Source organism: Astatotilapia calliptera, chromosome 18 (genome assembly GCF_964374335.1).
Source record: "Astatotilapia calliptera chromosome 18, fAstCal68.1, whole genome shotgun sequence".
Classification (NCBI taxonomy): domain Eukaryota; kingdom Metazoa; phylum Chordata; class Actinopteri; order Cichliformes; family Cichlidae; genus Astatotilapia; species Astatotilapia calliptera.
In genome coordinates, this window is record NC_137439.1 from 2,279,355 (window position 1) to 2,299,794 (window position 20,440).

General features: G+C 42.7%; 1 protein-coding gene across 4 annotated transcripts; it reads right to left on the reverse strand.

Moving 5' to 3' along the window:
• Nucleotides 1-118: 118 nt before the first annotated feature.
• LOC113010193 (uncharacterized) lies at nucleotides 119-20,191 on the reverse strand. 4 transcript variants are annotated; one of them, XM_080292446.1, is made up of 5 exons: nucleotides 19,936-20,191; nucleotides 19,650-19,795; nucleotides 15,510-15,644; nucleotides 5,322-5,434; nucleotides 119-4,490 (listed from the first exon to the last, which is right to left on the reverse strand). In XM_080292446.1, exons 4-5 carry the CDS (start codon nucleotides 5,419-5,421, stop codon nucleotides 805-807), a joined length of 3,786 nt encoding a protein of 1,261 aa, XP_080148572.1. In that variant the 5' UTR covers nucleotides 5,422-5,434; nucleotides 15,510-15,644; nucleotides 19,650-19,795; nucleotides 19,936-20,191; the 3' UTR covers nucleotides 119-804. The 4 variants fall into 4 exon arrangements, with proteins under 4 accessions (XP_080148572.1, XP_080148571.1, XP_080148573.1 ...); XM_080292445.1 differs by lacking the exon at nucleotides 15,510-15,644; XM_080292447.1 differs by lacking the exon at nucleotides 15,510-15,644 and having other exon boundaries at nucleotides 19,639-19,795.
• Nucleotides 20,192-20,440: the final 249 nt, after the last annotated feature.

Sequence of the window (20,440 nt, forward strand, 5' to 3'; positions counted from 1 at the left end):
TGTATATAAATACAATGTGTAAAGAGAGGTGGGGAGGCTGGTTAATGCTGGTTGTTTTTGCACTGTTTTATGATTTGCTTTATGAACTGATGTGCAGCACACATATTATTCAGTTAGAGAAGGAAAAAAAACCCAAGTTCAAGATTTTTTAAATGACTTTTAATCAATTTGATGTTGTTCATTTTGGACAAATGTGCATAATGTATATTAATGCAAATGATTAAGAGATAACTGCAGAAAGTACAATTCAAAACAGCTGAATCAGGAATTAAAACAAAAAACTTGTTTACACCTTTTGACCCATTGATAAGCATAAATAACACTAAATTGTTTTGGTTTTAGCATTTTCTAAATCAGTGATGTCTTTTCATTAAAAGCGTGAAGTGAATTTTATTGTAATTAAACTTGTTTTATCACATGGAAATTTCAAACATGTTACTTTTATTACATTTATTTGAAACATTGCAGATGTTTTAAATCATAAAGAACATAAACATAAAAAATAACAAAATTAACAAACACAATTTTAAACATTGTCATCCATCTACAGTGAAGTTATAATGAGACTAATATCTAAAACTAAGGTGAATATCATAATAAAAACTTTGAAACTGTTGTTAGCACAAAGCACATTTGGCTTTTCCTCATGCAAATACACGTCCACTTATGTTGAAGCTTTTCTTTAACACAAATAAATGTGTCTTTAATCTTTCAACAGTGCAGTTATAATCACTTGTTTATGTAAAGTCAAGTTGATTTGAAAATTGATTTTTATATAAAAAAAAAGTTTGTTTAGTTCTGGAGTTATAAATGATCAAGGGGTTTCTCTCCTTTCTCTGTTTTAGCCATGAGCTCTGCTTTTTCTTTCATCTCCATCAGAGACTGAACTCGTTTCTTCCAGCCTGGTTTGCCCTCAGATTTCTCTCCTTCAACAAGCATGTCGATGTACTCTGGAGTGGACAGAGGGTTTGGTTTAAGCGCTATCTCTCTAAGTCTGTTCAGACACTTGGAGGACCACTCCATAAATTTCACCACTTCAGCCTGAACATTTTTATATTGATCCTTCAGACTGTCAACCACTCCCTGAAAGGTAATCTTCTCCCCTGTGGCTTTCTGGTGCTTTTCTTTCATTTCTTTCAGTGTTCTTTTCTCTTTAACCTGTTGAATCTCCCATCTGAAAGGCATATTATGATGCTTGTCCCAGGAACATTTGCCTTCACACTGAGTACAGTTTCCATCTGATCCGATTGCATAACAGCTTCTTTTACTTGCATCATCTGGTATCTGACAGGGGTAGTGACAGGTGACACCGCATTCGGAACAGTTGGTGACATACTCTTTTTTGCCCAAAATACTCTTTTGAATAATTTTTGGGACAGAAACTTCAATCTCAAAGTTCTCATTTCTGCTGATCTCTGCTTCATGATCTTTAAGTTTCTCACTCGTCTCTTTTATCTCCTCAGTCTTGGCTAACCGAAGTTTCACCTGCTCCTGCAGATTCTCAACTGAAATCTCGAGCTGCTTTCTTTCTCTGAGGACTTCCTTTGTCAGTGTCAAGCTTTTAGTTTCTATGAGATTCAGAGCAGCAAAAAAGCTCTTTATGCTCTCTGCCCCCATCTCCCAAAACATCTGATCAAAACGTCCTCCTTTACCAACATCACTCCTGCTGACTCTTTCAAATGATTTATTTTCTGCAAACAGCGCTGAATTATTGAATTTGAAGTGAACCGGCAGTCCGTCTTCTGTTTTAGGACATGGGACTCCTGCAGCATTGATCGCCTCGAGAACTGGAGGTGGCTGACCGTCTGCAAATGTCACCAGGATCCTGATGTTTTCTGCCACATCTTTGCCAAAGATTGAGAGCACTGAATCAAACACATATTTCTGTGTTGCTGTGAGTCGTGCTAAAGAAGCCTGAGCTACAAAACACACAGCATCGATGTCAGTGACACCGTGCTGATCAGAGAAGAGATTATGTATCTGCTCTACGATCTCTCTGTCTCTTTCTATGCCTCTTGTATCTCCAAAGCCTGGAGTGTCAATAATGGTCAGAGAGAACGGGATTTGAAATCCCTCCTGGTGGTTGATTTTGTAAACAGTGACTTCAGAGGTCTGACTGTGAGCTTGTGATGTTGACTGATCCTCATTAATGAATTTAAACCTGAAACTGTCCTCCCACTCGACACCAACAATGTAGTTGATCATCCCATCGATCAGAGTGGACTTTCCTGATCCTGTCGCTCCAAGAAGCATTATTGTACGATTCTGCCTCATGTTTTCTTTACCAAAGTTAAACTTCCTGTATCCATCTATGTTCATGTGTTCTTCTGTCAGAGGCAGTTTGTAAACTGAGGGGGAATCAGATTTGATCTTTTTACTTTTAATCCTGAGAAGTTCTGCGAGGTGGTTAAATGTTGTGTAGACTTTAACAGTGATGCTTTCTTTGCTTCTTCCAGCTGAACCACAATCACATCTGACCCTGACTGCATATTCTGTCTCTGTCTGAAGACCTGAAAGGATCGCATTTTCACCTGCTGACTGTGTTTGGTTCCACTGCAGAGCTTCCTCATTATCATCTGTTTTTGAATACTCCACCATGTAACCCAATATCTGCACATCCTCTCCGAGCTCAGCAGGTTTCTCCCAGCTAACTGATATCTCACTTGAATATGGCTGAGCTTGAGGATTTCCAGGAGGGCTGCAGGGTAAAGTTTTAATGGCATCACTGATTACATTAGCTGGTCCGACACCTGCTGAGATCACTGCTCTGCATCTGAACACATACTCTGTGTTTGGCTTCAGATCTCTCACTGTGACTTCTTCAGCCTTTGCTTCTGTCTTCTGCTGCCATCCATCCTCTCCACTGACACAGTACTCAACAGAGTAGGAGGTGATGTTCTCTGCTCCAAATCTGGGTGGAGAAATCTTCAGTGTCACACTGTTGTGGTTTATGTCAGCTGCTGTCACAGTTTCAGGCTTTGAAGGAGGCTCAAAGTTCTCACTGACAGCAAATCCACCTTCATAAAGGTGGATGCTGGAACCTTCCTGGGTCTCATTAGTTAACCCCACTGTCAGGAACCTAATGTTCTTGTTCTCCTTGTTGGCCTCTGCAAAATCACTGAAGAGTTTTGCTTTTCTCCACATTTCAGCTGTTACTTCTTTTGAGGCGTACCATTGTTCCTTCTCTACATCATGAGTGTGAGGATCTTGAAGGTCTGGGTTGGTTGGAGTGTGAGATTTTTGGTGGAAAACATTAAAAATGAAACTGAACAGACTAACCAGGAGCTTTGGTTGGTTTCTTTGTTGGTTTGTCCCTTTTAAGTATCTTGATAAAGCTGAGAGGTACGGTTCATCCTTTCCCAGAGAGGTGAAAACAAAACACACAACATGCTCTGCACTCAGACTTTCCTTGTACAGATCATTTTGAGACGAGATGATTTTGGTGTTTTCCATCATCCTGGTAAAAGACATTAATGTGTCAACTTCTCTCTCTTTACAGTCCATCCACTCGTTCAGGTTTTTGCTGCTGAAAGGTGAAGAATGTCTCTTCTTCAGGATCTCTGCAAGCTCAGCTTCCTCTTCTCCTCCTCCTCGGATTGATGGAAGCTTCTTGGCCAAAGTTTGTTGGAATTCCAGCTTGAACTCAGAGCACATTTCTTTAAAACGTTTAATTTTTTGTTCAATCTGTGGGAACTGCTGTGCAGTGCTGGTTCCCAGTACATCATTGTACCTCATTTCCAGCTCACTGAAGTCCTCCAGGACTGTCTGTGCTTCTTGAACTAATCCTGTACTGATCTGACGGACGAGTTTAGCAGCAGAAGAATCTAAAGCTGTCAGTGGCAGCAGCCAGACCTTCACTGGTACAGCTTTGTCTCCCAGTAATCCTGGCAGGCTTTGGTAGACTTCTACTGCACCTTGAAAGGTTGTTGGTGGTTTTGGAAGACAGAAGTCTCCATAAAACCTGCAGGAGAATTTATCAACACTTTCTTTGTCCTTGTCTTCCATCTTCAGGGAACCTTCACCCTCTACAGAAAGTAAGGGAATCTTCTTGATGATCACCTTCAAGTTGCCCTGAACATCTTGATGATCTTCATGTTCAGAAACTTCACGGTCAAACACAAAGAAAGCTTGTGCTCCATAAAGAATAGCTGTGACTACATGTGTTGCTAAGCCTTGATCAAAAACATATGGATGCTTCACGTTTCCTCTTCCAAGATGATTCATGGACAGCTCCTGGATCTTTGTGGTTGCCTTGTACTTCAGTGTTACTCTGGCCTGATTTCTGGAAGATTTACTATCATTCAGATATTTGGCAGATCCATCAACCTGAACCAGTCCACCCAGGAAACTTGCCTTCAGTGAAGCTTCAACATTTAGAGCTGAAGATTTGTCTGAAATTGATTCAGATGCAACAATTTCAAAATCATTAGAGGCCTGCGGTCTTTCTCCAACATCTTTCATCAGGTCATCACGATCCCACAGAGTCATTCCTGCAAAAGAAGAAGCAACAAAAGTACTACCAGGACTCCATCAATTAAATCAAATTCTAAAATAAATGTTAAAAAATGATTTTAAAAAATGTGAATTTTAAAATAAATAAACAGAGCGGTGTCTTTCTATGAGCAAACTTGTCAAACTTTTGCTGTTGATTTTTTCACGACTTTCCTTGTTGTGTTTTTTCATCTCTTTTTGTGATATTCACCAAAATGAAATAAAAAAAGTAAATGAAGCACAAATCTTTTGTTTGTCTGGATGAACCAGATTAACTGAGTTCTTCCAGATGAAGAGTTCAGGCTCTGCATCTGAGTTTTCAGTATTTAAGATAATGACAGTAATAATATCAAAAATGGCCGTTTGGACTTTCTTGAGGGAAACGTTCTAATAACTAATTTAGTGACGCCGCTGTCAAAAGACTGCATGTCACTTCCATTTTTTAAAGCCAGTCGACTGTAGAATATATATATATATATATATATATATATATATATATATTTATATTCGTGGTAATCGGAGCACTAGGTGCGGTGACTCCCAAGCTAGGCGAGTGGCTCCAGCAGATCCCGGGAACAACATCGGAGATCTCTGTCCAGAAGAGCGCAGTCCTGGGAACAGCTAAGATACTGCGCAGGACCCTCAAGCTCCCAGGCCTCTGGTAGAGGACCCGAGCTTGAAGGATAAACCGCCCGCAGGGGCGTGCTGGGTGTTTGTTTATATATATATATATATATATATATATATATATATATATATATATATATTATATTATATTTAAAAAATGAAAGTTTGTGATGCATCAAGAATCTGTACATGTGAATTCTTACCGGGGACGAGCGCGTCACTGCGACAGTCGTACAGCATCCCGACGCTGAAAGGCCGACCGAGCGCTGCCACCTCCATCGCACCGCCTGATGTACCGTCCATCCTTCAGTCTAACCTGGAAAACACAGAAAAAGATGAGGTGGTTTTTCCGATTCCTCTTCTATCCAGCTGTTTGTTTTTATACCCATTACTATAACTGACAACATCTGGAATAGTTCCACCTGGCACCTCCTGGGTGAGACAGTGACAGTGTAGTAGGTTGTAAAATGCTGCACGTTCAGTTTTACGGAAACAAACTGTTTCTGTTTATAACTGTCAATAATACCTCTTATACATTTACATACTATGGTAAAACCTTATTACATCAGTAGATGGTGATCCTGCACAGCTGTGCATCCACTGGAAAGCAAACAGCTGCAGGTTCAGGCATTAAAACTCTTTATTGATCCACAGCTACTGCAAAGCTTCATTTGAAATGCTTCTAAACATATTTTTATTAGTTTTTCTTCACGAGTATCGTATCGTTGGCAGTAGGTCATTTCCAGAAAACTGTTAATCTAAATATTTTTAATTAAACTGAGTTTATTTTATATAGCACCAAATCACAACAACAGTTACTTCAAAGTGCTTTACATTGTACAGTAAAGACCAGAATAATACAGAGAAAACCCAACAATCAGACCCTCTGGTGTATAAACTATTGCTGTCAGCGTTGATCTCGCCAAAATGATGTAAATGCCATAATCGCATTAACGCAGAAAATATCCGTAAGAAAGTTGACGTGGATCGCCCCATGCGTAGGGCTGCACGGCGTGCACGTGTTTACGAGCTTCCGGAGATTTGCCGCGTTAATGTGGTTATGGGGTTAACGTCATTTTGACGAGATCAACGCTGACAGCACTGGTCACTTCATTGTCATTAGTATTTAAACAAATAAAAACCTTACTCTGTGCAATACTGTACTAACTGCCACTCAAAATTTTGTACTGTTCAGTTTGTACTGCTGTTCACTCATGCCACTTTATCTCATGTGCAATATCCCATTTGCCCCCCCCCCCCCAATAACATGTCAATGGTTACATTCCTATTTAAGATTTCCTTTATCTATTCACAAGTGTGTGTGTATTTCCTGTTAACTTTTTTCTTTTTACTATATTTTATAAACATTTTGCTCTTACTGTTTTTTACATATTATACTGCTGAATTACTGTCTGCTGCTCGTCAAATAGATTTCATTGCAATGTTGACCCTGTGCTAACTTGCATATGACAAATAAAACTGAAACTGAAACTGATAAACACATAAAATGGTAACTGAAGAAAAAACACTCAACGCATCATGGGAATCCTCTTGCAGGTTAAGCCTATAGGAGTGTAACTAAGGGAGGATTCAGGGTCACCTGGTCCAGCCCTAACTATATGCTTTAGCAAAAAGGAAAGTTTGAAGCCTAATCTTAAAAGTAGAGATAGTGTCTGTCTCCTGAATCCAAACTGGGAAAAAATGATTGACAAAAATTCATTTTAACAATCAGATGAAACAAAACCTCTTTGTAGAACAAGCACAAATATATAATGTGCATTTCTTTTCAACACTGATGTGAACATATCATACACAATAATAGAAGAATAGAATAGAAGAATAGAATAGCCTTTATTGTCATTGTACAGAGTACAACGAAATTGGAGTGCCACTCCCTTGGTGCAAGATTCAATAATAAATATAAATGTAAAATATAAAAAGTACAATAAAACAATCACAAGTACTCAAACAATAGTAAGTACGATATATACAGGATAGCAGCATAATATAATGGCAGTGACGGTATGGAATAGCTAAGCAGGTTCAGTTGTTTTTGTGCTTATTTACTACGGTGATAGCTCTGGGAAAGAAGCTATCCCTGAATCTGTTTGTCCTGGTTTTATGTGACCTGTACCGTCGGCCTGACGGTAATAGTTCAAACAGTTGGTTGCTGGGGTGAGAGTGGTCCTTGATGATATTGCCAGCTCTGCTGAGGTACCGAGAGTTTGCAGTGACCTCCAGGCTGGGCAGAGAGCAGCCAGTGATCTTCTGGGCTGTGTTGATGACCCTCTGCAGTACTTTCCTGTCTGCAGCTGAGCACCCTGCATACCATGTTGTTATGCCGTACGTTAGGATGCTCTCTATGGTGGCTCTGTAAAATGTCACCAGCAGCATCTCCTCCAGGTTGTTCCTCCTGAGCACTCTCAGAAAGTGGAGACGCTGCTGGGCCTTTTTAACCACCGCCATGGTATTTGCAGTCCAGGAGAGGTCATCAGAGATGTGCACGCCCAGAAACCTCATGGAGTGTACCCTCTCCACACAGTTCCCGTGAATGTAAAGTGGGGCCGGATCTGCTCTGCCCTTCCTGAAGTCCAAGATAAGTTCTTTAGTTTTCGTGGTGTTCAGTTGGAGGTTGTTAACTGAACACCACTTAGTCAGTCTGTTGACCTCATCTCTGTAGTCCGACTCATCCCCCCTTGAGATGAGTCCAACCACTGTGGTGTCATCCGCGAACTTTATGATGGTGTTTGAGAGATGGGTAGGGGAGCAGTCGGATGTGTAGAGCGTAAACAGGAGGGGACTCAAAACACATCCTTGTGGAGACCCGGTGCTGAGTGTGATGGTGCTGGACCGGTGGGGGCCGAGTCTGACAGACTGTGGTCTATTTGTCAGGAAGTCCTTGATCCAGAGGCAGATGGGGGTGGAGAGTCCCAGGTGAGACAGTTTCTGGACCAGGATCTCCGGGATGATATGATTGAATGCTGAGCTGAAGTCCAGAAAGAGCATTCTCACATAGCTTCCTCGGTGCTCCAGGTGACTCAGTGCAGTGTGGAGCTCTATGGTGATAGCGTCCTCGGTGGATCAATTTGTCCTGTAGGCAAATTGATGGGGGTCCAGAGTGGGAGGCAGACCGGCCCTGATGTGCTGACAGACCAGTCTCTCAAAGCACTTCATCACTACAGGTGTAAGTGCAACAGGCCTGTAGTCATTTGGGCTGGCCACAGCTGTCTTCTTGGCGATGGGGATGATGGTGGAGGTTTTGAGGCAGGGCGGGACGGTGTTTGATGACAAGGAAAGGTTGAAGATTTTAGTGAAGACTCCGGTCAGTTCGTCAGCACATGCTCTGAGAACCTTTCCATGTATTCCATCAGGACCTGCCGCCTTCCTGGGATTCACTGACCTTAGAACACACCTCACTTGGTGCTCCCTGAGTGTTAGTGTGCCAGTGCTGGGGGCGGGTGGAAGTGGTGTGGCAGCTGAGGGCTTGGTCGTCTCAAAGCGGGCGAAGAAACGGTTTAGATCCTCAGCCAGCGAGGCATCAGTCCTAGATGTCGCCTGGTTATTGCTTCTGTAGTTGGTAATGTGATTGATCCCCTGCCACATTTTTCTGGGGTCGTTGTCAGCAAAGTGATCTTCAATCCTCCTCCTATAGGCAGCCTTAGCTTTCCTGATGCTTCTACTCAGGTCTGCCCTGGCCGCCCTATACGCAGCCCTGTCCCCTGACTTGAAGGCGGTGTTGCGGCTTTTTAGGAGGGATTGCACTTCGCTATTCATCCAGGGTTTTTGATTTGGAAACACCCTGACCCTTTTGTTGACGGTGACATTGTCAACACAGTTCCTGATGTACGAGAGTACAGTGTCCGTGTACTCCTGGAGGTTGTGGCTGGAGAATAAATCCCATACAGTTGTTGAGAAGCAGTCCTGCAGTTGAGAAAGGGCTCCTTCAGGCCAGGTTTTTATTGTCTTTGTCTGGGGCTTTGTTTTTCTCAGCAGGGGGGTGTAGGTGGGGGTGAGGGACATGCAGAGGTGGTCAGATCCAGCCAGGTGGGGGAGGGGTGTCGCTCTGAAAGCATGCCTGATGTTTGAATAGACATGGTCCAAAGTGTGTTCTCCTCTCGTAGCAAAGTCCACGAACTGGACAAATTTAGGAAGCACAGTCTTTAGACACGCTTTGTTAAAGTCGCCGGCGACAATAAAAACCCCATCGGGGTGGGCAAGCTGTTGTTTGTTTATGGTGTTCAGCAAGAGGCTGAGAGCCGTGCTGACGTTAGCATCCGGCGGTATATAAACAGCTATCACAATAACTACTGTAAACTCCCTCGGGATGTAAAAAGGTCTGCACGAGACTGCCAGAACCTCCAAATCAGGAGAACAGTGCGTGTGAATGATCCTGCTGTTACAACACCACTCGTTATGCACGTAAACACATAGCCCCCCTCCTCTGCTTTTACCTGAGTTGCTGTTTCTGTCGTGCCGGTGTAGCGTGCGGCCTGCTAACTCGACTGCAGCGTCGGGAATCAGCGGGTGAAGCCACGTCTCCGTAATAAGAATAATGCTGCAGTTACGTGCAAAGCTTGTGTTGGCTATCTGTAGCTCCAATTCGTCCAATTTGTGGGTAATGGATCTGGCGTTCGATAGGAAAAGGCTCGGAAGTGCTGGCCGGTGTGGATTTTTGCATAGCCTAGCGTCTGAACCCGACCGGCATCCCCTCTTCTGCTTTCTTTCCCTCCGTCGCCTTCTACGCTTGCTGGGCGGGCAGACCATCCACGGTGACCCTGGCGGTCTCGCTATCTCCTCCAGGATTTTGTGTTCGCTGATAGTTGCCAGAAACAAACAAACTATATTTAAAACCGAGGTCAATTAGGTTCTGGCGACTGTAAGAGATGGCGGCGTTGCAAACATTCAAAAATATCCACATTAAAAGTAAAAACAAGCACCAAACTGGAGAGCTAAGAGCCGCTGCACCCGTGCGCGCCGCCATCTTCTTTTACAAAAGAAATATAACAAAATAACAAAAAACTAATATAACAATAGTTCAGTAAATGTAATCAAAGGAGAGTGTGAGTCACTCTCGCTCGCACTGCTCCTCTCATTGGTGAGAAGACAGAAAGCTGAAGTTTCAGTGGTCTAAGTCAGTAAACCACAAGGTTGCCAACTGACTGGTTCTTATACAGCACTTTGTATTCTGAGCACTGAAAGTGCTTCACACAACTTGTCTCATTCACCTGCTCGCACAAGCACTTTTTCTGCAAGTATTTTCTATCTAACATTCATACTCCAGTGGATGCATTGGAGAGCAACTTGATGTTGCCCATGAATATTTGGCATGCAGACCTGCGGATTAGTCGGTGACCTCCTGAGTTACAGCCACACCGAGATTGAGAGAGACAGTATTTGAAACTGTAAGAATGACAACAGGCAGTTTAAGCTACAGCGTCTCTACAGCTGATGGACATTTCTTTTATAAAACAACAGCTCAGAGTTCATTTAGCTGATATAGTTTTGTGGTACAAACGTAATAAGCAAATTATAAAAAATAAATAAATGTCTGAACAGGAAATAACCTGAAAATGCCTTGTAAGATAAGATAAGATAAGCTAAAACTTTATTAATCCCTCGGGTGGGTTCCTCTGGGAAATTCGGTTTCCAAAAGCACAGCACCGACAGAAGTTACAGAGTTACAGAATATTACACACACACACACACACACACACACACACACACACACACACACACACACACACACACACACACACACACACACACACACACACACACACACACACACACATAAATACAGAGACAAATATAAATAAAATATACGAAGGGGATAAATAGAATAAATAGGAATAAAAATACAAGTGAATTGCACATTTCAAGTATTGAGGTCTATTGCACCGTTGACTATTAACAAAAGGTATTGCACAGTGAGGTGAAGAGGCACTACAGCTTAGTTGTTCCCCCCTCCTTTGTCCTCCTGTCTCCCCTCCCTCTCCCCTCCAGAGAGGAGTTAAACAGTCTGATGGCGTGTGGGACAAAGGAGTTTTTAAGTCTGTTAGTTTTTGTTGTGACTCACAACAAAAAATATAAAAAGAAATCTTAGCGATGAGGAATCAGGAAGATCTAAAACAAACAAAACAAGTCAAACCACATACTCACAGCAGAATGAAGTCCCTGACAGGAACACACTCCACCAGCTATTGTTCCTTTGGGAAGGTCAGGAAGAACTCTGATTTCTCAGAAATAGTCTGAGCTTTATGCTGCAGCTTTAACCAGGAGGGAAAACCAGAGAAAAAACACCTTTACAAGCAGAACAGCTTATCTGAAGCTTTATAATCAGTTTAAATCTTGATTTGTTGGTGCACTAAAGAGAAAAAGCCCAGAAAACTGAAAACAAAAGTGACTTGATTCTATACATTTAAGAGTTTCTTATGCTTTGACTGCTGTTACTGAATTATTCCATCACAGTATTGCATCATTTCTTCAACAGATTTGATTCAACCATGAGACAGTCTACAACATCGGCTGCAGACTCACCCACCCCCACTGCTGCTGTTCCACCTCAGACACTTCACACCTCCTCTATTCACCCTGCTCACTCCCCCCCACCCCCAACAACAGCATCCAATACACACTCAACACAAGGCTCCAGCCTGTCTCTCTCAACCACCCAGGTTAGGAGGGAACTGAGGAGGATTAATGGCAAGAAGGCAGCGGGTCCAGATGGCATCAGCTCGAGGGTCGTCAGGTCCTGCGCGGACCAACTGTGTGGGGTGATGGAGCACCTCTTCAACCTGAGCCTGAGGTTGGGAAGAGTCCCACAGCTCTGGAAAACCTCCTGTGTTGTACCAGTGCCAAAGACTTCACACCCCAAGGACCTCAACAGCTACAGGCCGGTGGCTCTGACATCCCACCTGATGAAGACCCTGGAGCGGTTGGTCCTGGCTCAGCTTCGGCGCCTAATAAGCTCATCACTGGACCCACTTCAGTTTGCCTACCAGCCTGGCATTGGAGCGGATGATGCCGTCATTCACCTACTACATCGTTCCCTCGCTCACCTGGAGACCGCTGGAAGCACTGTGAGAATCATGTTCTTTGATTTCTCCAGTGCCTTCAACACCATTCTTCCCTCGGTTCTAAAGGACAAGCTGGTGAACTCTGGAGTGGACCATCACCTCACTACCTGGATTTTGGACTACCTCACCGACCGACCACAGTATGTGAGGACTCAGGGCTGTGTGTCAGACAGGGTCGTCTGCAGTACGGGGGCCCCACAGGGAACGGTTCTGGCTCCGTTCCTCTTCACCATCTACACTGCAGACTTCTCCCACAACTCCACCCAGTGCTTCCTGCAGAAGTTCTCTGATGACTCTGCAATAGTCGGCCTCATCACTGATGGGGACGACAAGGAGTACAGAGGACTGACTCAAGACTTTGTGGACTGGTGCCAGCTGAACTACCTCCAGATCAACGCCAGTAAAACCAAGGAGCTGGTGGTAGACTTCCGCAGGCACAAGCATTCTCCACTGCAACCACTGAACATCCAAGGTATGGACATTGAGGCTGTGGACAGCTACAGGTACCTTGGTGTTCATCTGAACAATAGACTGGACTGGACTCATAACTCAGACGCCCTCTACAGGAAAGGGCAGAGCAGGCTGTACCTGCTGCGGAGACTCAGGTCGTTTGGAGTGGAGGGCCCACTCCTGAAGACCTTCTATGACTCTGTGGTGGCTTCTGCTATCTTTTATGGCGTGGTCTGCTGGGGCGGCAGCATCTCTGCTGGGGACAGGAAGAGACTGAACAGGGTGATCCGAAGGGCCAGCTCTGTTCTAGGATGCCCTCTGGACCCAGTGGAGGTGGTGAGTGACAGGAGAACGGCGGCTAAGCTGTCATCCCTGTTGGACAACGTCTCCCACCCCATGCAGCAGACTGTGACAGCACTGAGCAGCTCCTTCAGTGGGAGACTGCAGCACCCACGGTGTGGGACGGAGAGATTTCGCAGGTCTTTCCTCCCCACTGCTGTCAGACTCCATAATAAAGACTTTAACTGATCAAGCACACACATCCATACATATGCAATAATACTAAGTGCAATAATCCTTTCTGTCATCGTTGTATTTTTACTCAGTTGTATATAGTATTCGTATTCTATTTTTATCTTATTGTATATTTTTATTCTATTTTATTCTACTGTATATAGTATATTATTTTATTCTATTCTGTACAGCTGTGTACTGTATTTATTCTTATTGTATTCTAATTTTTGCGTCATAACTTTTGCACTGTCCACTTCCTGCTGTGACAAAACAAATTTCCCACGTGTGGGACTAATAAAGGTTATCTTATCTTATCTTATCTTATCCAGTATTAAAGACCTGCTGGTTTCACACTCAGGACCTTCCACATGTTAGAAAACATGGACGTGCTCGAACAACGATGGACACAAATAAATCTGTGAGAGCAAGTTGAGGTTATTCATGTTACTAAGACTGTATTTAAGGAACACCAATTAAATTATATGTGTGAAGTATGTACTTATAAAGTATTGTTGAATTAGTTCTTAAATATATTTCAGTTCTTACTATGTTTCAACTGCTTCAGAAAACGATTCATATAAAATTTCACCTATTGAGCTTCCCTCGGCCCTTTGAGGTGGAAACATTTTAAAGTAACATTATTGCATGGGCTGCATGTGTATCCTGTTGGTTCGTAACAATTCTGAAATTGAACGTCTGCGATATCGTTCCACCACCTTGACTCCCACAGAGCTGTTAATGACCAGTTACAGAAGCTTCTCTGGTGAAACCTGCAGATTTAGTTCCTCCAAAAACAAAACTGGAAATATTCAGAACAATAAATTTGATGCAGTCTGGTCTCTGGTAAAAACAGTTTCTTCAATGACAACATATTTAACATAAAAACAAAACAAACATAAAACAAACCTGATGGAACTCAAACTTGAATTAACAGCCAGCATAAAAAGTGAGTTTTAAACGCGATTTGAAACGCTGTATAGACTCTTAAGTACAAATATTGAGTGGCAGATGTTCCAGAGTCTAGGCGCTGCAGCTGTGAAGGCCCCATCTCCTTTATTGGGCTGTACTAAGATCTCAGTGCTCTATTGCAGTTATATACGTTGAGGAATTTGCTTAAGTAACTGCTCGCCAGATCATTTAAAACTTCGAAAGTAAGTAAAAGAATCTTAAAATCAATACAATATTTTACAGGGAGCCAGTGTAAATTTGCTAAAACTGGAGTGATGAGTTCAGACTTTCTAACACCTGTTGGAAGACATGCAGCAGCATTTGGGGCGAACTGCAAGTGATGGAGAGATGAGTGTTAAAGACCAAAGTAGAGAGAATTGCAGTAGTCCAGTCTAGAGGTGATGAAGTCATAAATGTTTTACTAGGTCTTTAGGAGGAAGATGAGGCTTCGCTTTGGCAATTTCACATAACTGATACAAACTGATTTCGACAACTGTGGACACTTGTTTCTCTAATTTGAAGATCTATCTAAAAACACTGAGATTTCTTACAGTGTGGAAGTGATGACAAGCAAGAGGACCGAGCGTATCAGTTAACTTATCCAAAGGGGCATCACTTCCACAAACAATAACTTCAGTCTTATTTTCGTTTAGGGTGAGAAAGGTCTGTGATAACTGTCTACATGATGTTAAAGACCGGTTAAGCAAAGGCTGCAGTGGGACAGAGACATCCACCAGTATTATAAGGTCTTAAATGGTCGATTGCTTCCTTTAAGACTGAAAAATTCCCAGGCTCAAACTGCAGAAAAACAGCAGAGAACTTAGAAGGCAGATCTAGGTCTAACACTGCCTGTGAATGTGGAGACCTTAAAGATGAGATTTTGATAAATGGAAAATGGACTGGTTCTTTTATAGCACTTTTCTACTCTATCATGTGCACTCAAAGCGCTTTACAGAACTCGTACATTCATCCAATCACTCCCATTTGCACAAGCACTCTTTCCTAAGCTGTTAGCTAGTGCTTCTTAACTAACATTCACACACACATTCATGCTCTGATGGATGCATCGGTAGGCAACTTGGGTTAGTAGTAGTTAGTTAGTAACAGCTGACTCTGTTGTGTTTTCAGTGGCCATGAGTACCATTCACAGAAGGTTCAATTCAATTTTATTTATATAGCGTCAAATCACAACAACAGTCACGTGACTGTTGTTGTGATTTGACAAAGTGAGATTATTTGAAAAAGCTGATGAAGGTAAATGATTTTTAGCAAGAAAATTAAAGGTTTCAACTGTTTTCTGTTATAAGAAAAAAAATACTGACTTGATATGAATACTGATTAAGCGTTTATTCAAAAGATAACTACAGTCAGGAAGCAAATAAAATATGTAACCACAGTACTCACTGCACACAGGAGTTGGTCTCTCAGGTTGTTCTGCCTCTGACGTCTCTGTAAGGAACAAACTTTGCCCACCTTTGGCTTTTATAGGACATACAGAGAGGAGGGACTGATTTCTCAGGAATGTGTGACCTGCTTCCTCTGTAAACAGGGAGAACCACAAGTCACACTTGTTATAAAGGATTTACAAAAAGGAAAGAAAAAGACTTTTGAGAACAGCTTAAGCACCCACACTGTATTATGGCAGTTTAAATTTATTCATGCTTAGTTCATACATATACATGTCTCATTCTTGAAACTTTCTCATACTCTTTTCAATTTAAAGTTCAGTTTTATATGAATATACACACATGTATTTGCTGTTTTAGACTTGTAACTTTAACTTTTTAATTTTGAACTAGGGAAGATTTATTTGTAATCCTGAGCTGCTGCAACACTTGAATTTTAGCCTGTAGGTGTGAATAGACTGTGGAGTCCTGGACCAATGAGCTCGTCTATGTTCTGCCAGCTGTTTTTGCAAGAGGTTGTTTGTACACTACATTACTCTGTGTCAGGGGACCAGTGTTCCAAATTAACTGGTGATGTTCACACAGATGTGTCACAGACTTTTCAGGAGCCCTACTGACTGATCTGTGACATTTGTGAGGTTGATTTAAACACAGTCTGCATTCTTCTTTCTCTTGACCAATAAAATATTAAGAACTTTCTGGAGTTTACCCGGTGATATCTCCATGTTGTGGAATGTTTTTATGGCATATATACCTGTATACACCGACATATACTCACATATATACTATGTAATTATATATACTCGTATACACTATATACACCTACACTGGAGTGTTTATATAATGGAACCACTGTGATACGCATCTAACCTAAATCTTCAAATCACAAGACCCATATATTTAGGTCAAATATTATTTACAAATATATTAATAAAGTCTGTGCCACTTGTTGTATGAGCACCTGTTCATCAGTACTGTTTGAAATGTAGTTGTTAGGGTCAATAAGTAACCTCTGATCATGTTATGGCCAACGGTGACAAGTCCAAGCATAGGGTTAAATAAACCTGACCCTGCTAAAGATGCACCTGGGAGCCTCTCTGCCCGTCTTTGCTGCCAAAACGTTGTAAACAACCCTTCTAACAAATATACACTGAACAAAAATATAAACGCAACACTTTTGTTTTTGCTCCCATTCCCCATGGGATGGACGTAGAGACCTAAAATTCATTCCAGATACACAATATAACCATCCCTCCCAAACAGTGGTCACAAATCAGTCCAAATGTGTGGTAGTGGGCACATCTGCTATATTGAGATAATCCATCCCACCTCACAGGTGTGCCACATCAGGATGCTGATCTGACATCATGAGTAGTGCACAGGTGTACCTCAGACTGCCCACAACAAAAGGCCACCCTGGAATGTGCAGTTTTTTGCGCTATTGGGGGTCTGGGGACCCAGAACCGGTCAGTATCTGGTGTGACCACCATTTGCCTCATGCAGTGCAACACATCGTCGCATGGAGTCTATCAGATTGTCAATTGTGGCCTGTGGAATGTTGGTCCACTCCACTTCAATGGCTGTGCGAGGTTGTTGGATATTCGTGGGAACTGGTACACGCTGTCGTATACGCCGGTCAAGCACATCCCGAACATGCTCAATGGGTGACATGTCCGGTGAGTATGCTGGCCATGCAAGAACTGGGACATTCTCAGCTGCCATCTGCCCTGAACAATGTGAACCATGATTCATCCGTGAAGCGCACACCTCTCCAACGTGCCAGACGCCATCGAATGTGAGCATTTGCCCACACAAGTCTGTTACGGCGACGAGCTGGAGTCAGGTCAAGACCCCGATGAGGACGACGGGCATGCAGTTGAGCGTCCCTCAGACGGTTTCTGACAGTTTGTGCAGAAATTGTTTGGTTGTGCAAACCAATTGTTCCAGCAGCTGTCTGGGTGGCTGTTCTCAGACGATCTTGGAGGTGAACCTGCTGGATGTGGAGGTCCTGGGCTGGTGTGGTTACACGAGGTCTGCGGTTGTGAGGCCGGTTGGATGTGCTGCCATATTCTCTGAAACGCCTGTGGAGACGGCTTATGGTTGAGAAATGAACATTCAATGCACGGGCGACAGATCTGGTTGACATTCCTGCTGTCAGCATGCCAATTGCACGCTCCCTCATTGCTTGTGGCATCTGTGGCATTTTGCTGTGAGACAAAACTGCACATTCCAGGGTGGCCTTTTGTTGTGGGCAGTCTGAGGTACACCTGTGCACTACTCATGATGTCAGATCAGCATCCTGATGTGGCACACCTGTGAGGTGGGATGGATTATCTCAATATAGCAGATGTGCCCACTACCACACATTTGGACTGATTTGTGACCACTGTTTGGGAGGGATGGTTATATTGTGTATCTGGAATGAATTTTAGGTCTCTACGTCCATCCCATGGGGAATGGGAGCAGTAACAAAGGTGTTGCGTTTATATTTTTGTTCAGTGTATTAAACAAATATGTAAGACTGCTTTCTTCCATTTGTGCAACATCTCTAAAGTTAGAAATATCCTGTCTCAGAGTGACGCTGAAAAACTAGTTCATGCATTTATTACTTCCAGGCTGGACGACTGTAATTCATTATTATCAGGAAGTCCAAAAAACTCCCTGAAAAGCCTTCAGCTGATCCAAAATGCTGCAGCAAGAGTCCTGACAGGGACTAGAAAGAGAGAGCAGATTTCTCCTGTTTTGGCTTCCTGTTAAATCCAGAATTGAATTCAAAATCCTGCTCCTCACATACAAGGTCTTAAATAATCAGGCCCCATCTTATCTTAATGACCTTGTAGTACCATATCACCCTATTAGAGCGCTTCGCTCTCGCTCTGCAGGCCTACTTGTTGTTCCTAGAGTATTTAAAAGTAGAATGGGAGGCAGAGCCTTCAGTTTTCAGGCCCCTCTTCTGTGGAACCAGCTTCTAGTTTGGATTCAGGAGACAGACACTATCTCTACTTTCAAGATTAGGCTTCAAACTTTCCTTTTTGCTAAAGCATATAGTTAGGGCTGGACCAGGTGACCCTGAATCCTCCCTTAGTTATGCTGCAATAGATGTAGGCTGCCGGGGATTCCCATGATGCATTGAGTTTTTCCTTTCCAGTCACCTTTCTCACTCACTATGTGTTAACAGACCTCTCTGCATTGAATCATATCTGCTATTAACCTTTGTCTCTCTTCCACAGCATGTCTTTATCCTGTCTTCCTTCTCTCACCCCAACCAATCGCAGCAGATGGCCCCGCCCCTCCCTGAGCCTGGTTCTGCCGGAGGTTTCTTCCTGTTAAAAGGGAGTTTTTCCTTCCCACTGTCGCCAAAGTACTTGCTCATAGGGGGTCATATGATTGTTGGGTTTTTCTCTGTATCTATGAAGCGCCTTGAGGCGACTTTTGTTGTGATTTGGCGCTATATAAATAAAATTGAATTGAATTGAATATGACTCAACTATAACTTTGTTTGCTACCATGATTTTTTTTTAATATAGTTGTGAGTGGTAATAACATATAAATTGAAGAACACAGAGTGAGATGCACATTTTGTAGTCCATCTTCTGTCACTGTAGTTCCTTCTCGTTTTTAAGTCCTTAAAAATCCTCCTTAATACCTTTCCTTCACCTTGTAATGTTTCCCACTGTGATGAAGAAAAAATGTTAAGGAGAAGGAGGTACGAGGTAATTTTTGGACTATTCAAAGCGTGCTCTGACCACTCAGCTATCGTCTTTCCTGAGGAAATCTGACTGCTGGACCACACCCTGTAACTTTCTCTCTCTCTCCTCCCCAGCAGTTTGTTTGTTTCGGTTTCTGTTTGCTTTTTGTTTTCCACAGACTATCATCCACACTCACACATTAGTGACACAGTCATCCCACATTTGGGATTAAATAAATAAACTCCATTACTGTGTGGTCGTCCTGTTTTATCTGAGCTGATTAATGGCAGCACTCACTTTCAGTTTCACTCGCTGGTTATAAAACACTGACGGGATGAAAGCGTTTCACTCCCTGAATGACGACAGACAGCCTGTCTGACTGAAATGCCTCTTTAACTGATCAACCTGGATCATTTATCATTCATCATGATGACCCACAGTGTACTCACAGCAGAGGTCGTCGATCCTCTGAAGTTGTTCTGTCGTCTGCCTCTTGGTCTCTGAGAGGAAACAACTCCAACCGCAAACGGTCTGATATCTGCGGCTGTAAACTCTGCTGCCCCCTTGTGGCACCAACACACTGCAGCTGCTGCTACTGATCATGACAGACGAGACAACATTCAAGTAATATTAACAAGCACATTAATTAAACATTACTGAACAGATTGGTGCACAAAGAGAAAAAAAACATTGAAATTCAACTTTCATCTTCAGGAAATGTTTTTTAACACTCACAGTTTGACATCTATAAATCTGACCATAAATCTGTCAGAGGATGTCAGATAAGACCGTAGACCTGAAGAAGCCAGGAACGTTCTACTAGACATCAGCAGGAAGCTCGGTGACAAGGTGACAACTGTTGGTGTGATTATTTAGAAATGGAAGAAATATCAAATGACCATCAGCCGCTCTCGGTCTGGAGCTCCATGCTTGCCTCATGGGATGATGGTGATCACCAGAAAGGTGGTTGTGATGGACAAACCCATGGCCACACTCTGAAGTCGCTGCCAGACAAAATGTGGTGGCCAGGGTTTGAAAGCATTAAATGCAACAGGGATAATTGGACTGCACCACCGCTTCCTGCTGAAGGGGGAGAATGTGTGTTTTCTTTAATGTAAAAACAAAGTAGTTGCCCTTAATTAAATATTTGAGTTTAGGGTTTAATGATTTTCTTCTTTGGTGTTTAGTTTATTATCAAACCAGACTGTACTGCATTGTTTCTTGTTTACAGTTGTGTTTT

What these genes read in the sequence shown, in the direction of transcription:
- LOC113010193 (XM_080292445.1), bottom strand. Translation starts at nt 5,421, where the DNA reads ATGGACGGTACATCAGGCGGTGCGATGGAGGTGGCAGCGCTCGGTCGG. An exon ending in CAGTGACGCGCTCGTCCCCG is followed by an intron (nt 4,491 to 5,321) that starts GTAAGAATTCAC and finishes CTTCTTTTGCAG; the next exon opens with GAATGACTCTGTGGGATCGT.